The sequence below is a fragment of the Arachis ipaensis genome, chromosome B09 (genome assembly GCF_000816755.2).
Source record: "Arachis ipaensis cultivar K30076 chromosome B09, Araip1.1, whole genome shotgun sequence".
Lineage (NCBI taxonomy): Eukaryota > Viridiplantae > Streptophyta > Magnoliopsida > Fabales > Fabaceae > Arachis > Arachis ipaensis.
Genome location: NC_029793.2, coordinates 47,451,686 through 47,456,171, shown reverse-complemented (window position 1 = coordinate 47,456,171; position 4,486 = coordinate 47,451,686). Strand labels below are relative to the sequence as shown.

At 34.9% G+C, this 4,486-nt stretch overlaps 1 protein-coding gene across 2 annotated transcripts; it reads right to left on the bottom strand.

Moving 5' to 3' along the window:
• LOC107618412 (60S ribosomal protein L11) lies at positions 1,796-4,321 on the bottom strand. Of its 2 annotated transcripts, none has more exons than XM_016320468.2 (6): positions 4,201-4,321; positions 3,891-3,949; positions 3,708-3,815; positions 3,591-3,633; positions 2,754-2,949; positions 1,796-2,243 (listed from the first exon to the last, which is right to left on the bottom strand). In XM_016320468.2, the coding sequence occupies exons 1-6, from the start codon at positions 4,268-4,270 to the stop codon at positions 2,048-2,050; spliced, it is 672 nt and encodes a 223-aa protein (XP_016175954.1). In that variant the 5' UTR covers positions 4,271-4,321; the 3' UTR covers positions 1,796-2,047. The 2 variants fall into 2 exon arrangements, with proteins under 2 accessions (XP_016175954.1, XP_016175955.1); XM_016320469.2 differs by having other exon boundaries at positions 3,891-4,014; positions 4,201-4,275.

Below are 4,486 nucleotides of genomic sequence, written 5' to 3'. Positions count from 1 at the left end.
GGAAGGTTAGAAAATAAAATAAGTGGGTTCATATATATAAATTTACAATTTATAAGAGAGTTTGTAATGGCAGTATATAATACATATTCAATTTAAGTGTTATAGTAAAATTCTTCGTCCAAAATTATATAAGCTAAACTAAAGAGACCAAAAATTAAAAAAAAAATAAAAGAAAGAAAGAAACCCATGTTGCCAAGTGAATTAGATTTTAAAATAGCTTCATGCTTTTTATTCTGTTCTTCTGAAACTTCATTCTTCGTATTCTCTTCTTTCTTTTCATCAAACAGACTACATGCAAAGCTTTCTCAAGAAAAAACTTGAGATAAACGCAAAATTATAGAATTGATAAAAGATGTGAAAAGTCAGAGAATATAAACCAAAAGAAATAAGCATATCTGATTACTCTAATATGTTCTTCATATAAGGAGGTATAAATTAGAAAAGAGACTTTGAACGAGAATCCTTAATAATGTGAGGCTGTTCATGTTCATTGATTTTGCACAAATATGCTCGAGTTAATACAAAATTTGACCCTGAAATTTGAGATCAAACTTAAATTGATCACTAAAATTTTAATTGACCGAAATTAAAGCCCCAAATTTATAAAATTACTCACCTCAGTACTTGAACTCATCTCCTAGAAAGACATGTTGATTTAGCATGTTAACTTGTCATGCTAGATAAGATAAAACGACGTCGTTTTATATTGACCTTCAATCTTTAACGAAATATCATAGTTTCACATAACACTTCTTTTTTTCATTAGTGATGGTCATAATACGAGAAGCGTTTTACCCTATTTGTTTGAAACGACATCATTTCGTTGAAGATTAGATGCCAATACAAAATTAAGTTGTTTTGTTTTATTCGATATGACATGACAAGTTCATGTATCAAATCAACATGTCATTAACGGAGATGAATTTAGGGCTAACGCGAGTTACGATTATAAATTTGGGAGATCTAATTTGAGTCATTTAAAATTTTAGGTGTCAATTTAAATCCGACTTTAAATTTAAGGGGTCAAATTAAATATTAACTTAGCTGATGCTCCTGGCCCTGTACCGTCTATACGCAGTGACATGAACTCTTCCCTACATCTCTATTCTATTCCCCCCCTTCACCTACTGCCATCATTCCTCCGCTGTGGATCAACCAGGGTACTTCCTCTTTGTTCTCCTTTTCCAGCCTCTTCTCATTGCTCCTTTTTCTCTGATCATCCTTCCTCTTCATTCTCCTTTTCCAGCCTCTGCTCTTTGCTACCTTTTCTCTCATCATCGCATTTCGGCGACACCCTACCTCTTCGCCAGCTCAATTTCTTACTGACCCATCTTCTTGGGAGGTTTTCTTTTCTTTTCTTTTTTCAAAAGAAATCCAATGTCTGTCGTAGGGAAACAAAGAACATAGAAACAGAGCTAGAGCTAGAGCATTTGAAATTTAAATGCAAATCTAACTTATAGAGAATTCTAATATTCTATAACTGATCCGAGGGCAGACAAAAGAGAATTGTATTAGGCCCTTCATACGTAAAACTTTGTCGAATATTCCTGATATGGACCAAATACAATAAACTAAAGTTAAAACATTGCATAAAACAGAGGTGTATGCTTAAACGGTTATCCTATATATATGATACTAAATAAAATACGATAATTCATATAACCGATTCCCCCTCAAAAGGATAAGATTTTGTTTTTGTAGTAATCATAACAATTTTGTAAATCATAACTCTGACAGAAATACTTTGTTCGTTGCAGTGTTTAGGGTGTTTTTTCTTTAGAGGAGCAAAAGTATCTGGTAAAAGTAATACCATGTGAGAATGTATGTCACCAACATAGTATTCAACAATGCAAGTTCACTGTGCTCAATAGAAACTATAAAATCTTTATACCAGAATTGTCTAAAAGGATTACAACAATAGCATATCTTAACATCCTTAGAGAATGGGCATAACCATTAGAATCAAAATGGTGGGAAAATTGGAACGGCCAATCATTGGGTGACAACTAGACAACCAAAGGCTGAATCCTACCAATCTATTAAAATATTAAGAGATTTGTTGGGACTTGTTCAGAATAACTCCCTCATACTTCACTTGGAACCATTTCATAGCGTCCTCTTTGGTAACCCTGTGCTGAATTCCAACACGGGACTTCTGTCTCCTGCGCCTTCCAACTCGGTATCCTGGTCGCTCCAAAACAATGAAGAAGTCCATACCATAGATACCAGTGGAAGGATCATACCTGAAGCAGAATAAAACACAACATTAAGCCCAAGCATAAATAAAACCCACAATTAAAAACTATTTTGAAATCTTTCTATACTACGTCCAAAACTAAAGCAAATCCAATTAAACCAACACCAAGTTTCTTTATGTTGAACATTATCGTTTAATATGAACAAATAATAAGCCTCGGCACTTTTTATTCTGACAACCAAAGAACTTGGAAGGTAATGAAACAAAATTCAATTAACATAAATTAATGGGAACGAATTGAAAAATAAGGGAATTGGCAGTGCCATGTAGAAGTCTTGGTTTTTTAAACCCATCAAGCCTTGAAAACAACTTAACCATAAACTTGATGAAATAGAAAAATCCTAAAACATTAGGAGTTTTGTGGCAGATTAGCTCTCTGTTTGAGTCAAAGGTTGCAGCAAGTGGAGCAAATAAGTTCAGATAAATCCAGAATTTGAATACAGATAGTTCTGCAGCAGAAAAATGTAAAATAGTCACATGAAATCCAGTAGCTTACTTGATTCCCAAATCGATATGCTCCTGAATACCAAAGCCAAAGCATCCAGTCTCAGAAAAGTTTCTCCTCAAAAGTTCGTATTCTTTAACCTTCAAACCACTCTCCAAAAGCTGCATTGCCTTGTCACCTCGAACAGTGACATAGCATGCAATCTTCTCATTCCTTCTAATTCCAAAGGAACGGACAGTGTATCTTGCTGTCAAAACCAAGAGAAATAAGATAAAACCAAATCAATGACAAGACAGCCACAGATGCCAACATATCAGATGAAAGATAAATTGGTAAAAGATTTCACTTAGGATAGGAGGACTACAAATTCAGTGGAGCTATAAGAACAGTATTAATCAATATGAACTGTAATACTAAAAATGAAAAATTGTAAATCAGCAATAACTTTGGGCTAAACAGTAGATTTGATGTAAAATAAGTCATAATGCTAATACTAACCCTATCCCTCTCTGAATCCCAGAACAGCTGAAGAGTGAATTACACGACACAGCTGGTTCTCATTCATGGCAATAATTAAATTTGTTTAGTAAATATATTGCTAAACCCATATAACCATTATCTCTAACACCACGCATGCTTTCACTATTCTATTCTATAAGAGAAGCCGGAGAAAAAAACAGAACCATGGGTAGAAACCATAAAAAAATAGACTCAATACCAACACTAAGGTTTGAAGTTAGAAACTTTTCCACATTCATTTCACTTGCAACATACATAATATGATGCAAATTACTTTGTAAACAACCCTAATCAATAGAACCTGAGAGTGATACAAATTCATTACGACCAGAATTATTCAACTATTCATTAATCATTATAATAACTAACCTTTGGAAAACACTGGGGTTTGGCCACTAAGTTGCTCTAGCACCTGAAAAAACACAGACAACAACTTTAATTATAGATAAAAAGAAAAATTAAAAGAAGAAGCAATGCGAGGCGAACCTTAGCGGCTCTAGTGAGACGATCTCCACTCTCACCCACGGAGATGTTGAGAACGAGCTTCTGCACCTTAATCTCTCTCATTGGATTCGCAAGTTTCTTCTCCGAAGCCTGTTCTCATTTACATTCCAAATCAACACACAAACAAGCAAATAAAAGAAGACAAGAGAAGATCTGAGCGATTACCATTGGATTTGGATTTGGATTTGAGCTAATATGAAGGCGGCAGAGTACAGGACCAGTGGCTACAGCAATCAAAGAGAATGTGAAGTGTAAGCTGGCGTTTATAAAGGAACCAAAACCCTAAACCCTAACCACAAATAACATGATGCGAATAAGGACAGAGAGAATCACATAGATTCAACAATTATAATATCCACTCAAAACGCACAAAACAATTAATTGTGCGCAAGGCGTGAGAAATTCGAGTTGAAATGGAAAAATGGTGAAAGAGATAGATCGGTAAATGATTGGACGAAAGAAAAGCGTAACAAACCGAATAGTTGCCGAGATGCGCAGTTGCAGTGCTTCAGCTTCGGACTTCGGAGGCGGCTACGCCACCTCATGCATTTTATACTTCATGCTTACGCTGCCCTAATTTTTTTCCTTTTTTTTTTGTTCTTTTGGTCCGAGTTGCCTAATTTTCTTAAGCGCCTTCCTTTTTTTTTGGGTGCTGAGAGTGGGCCTAAGCCTACTGACTAGGAAGAAAGAAGAATATCTTAGTAAACCGAAAAAAAAAAAAGACTATCTTAACTAAGAGTAGAAATTTGTGGTTGGAGGTT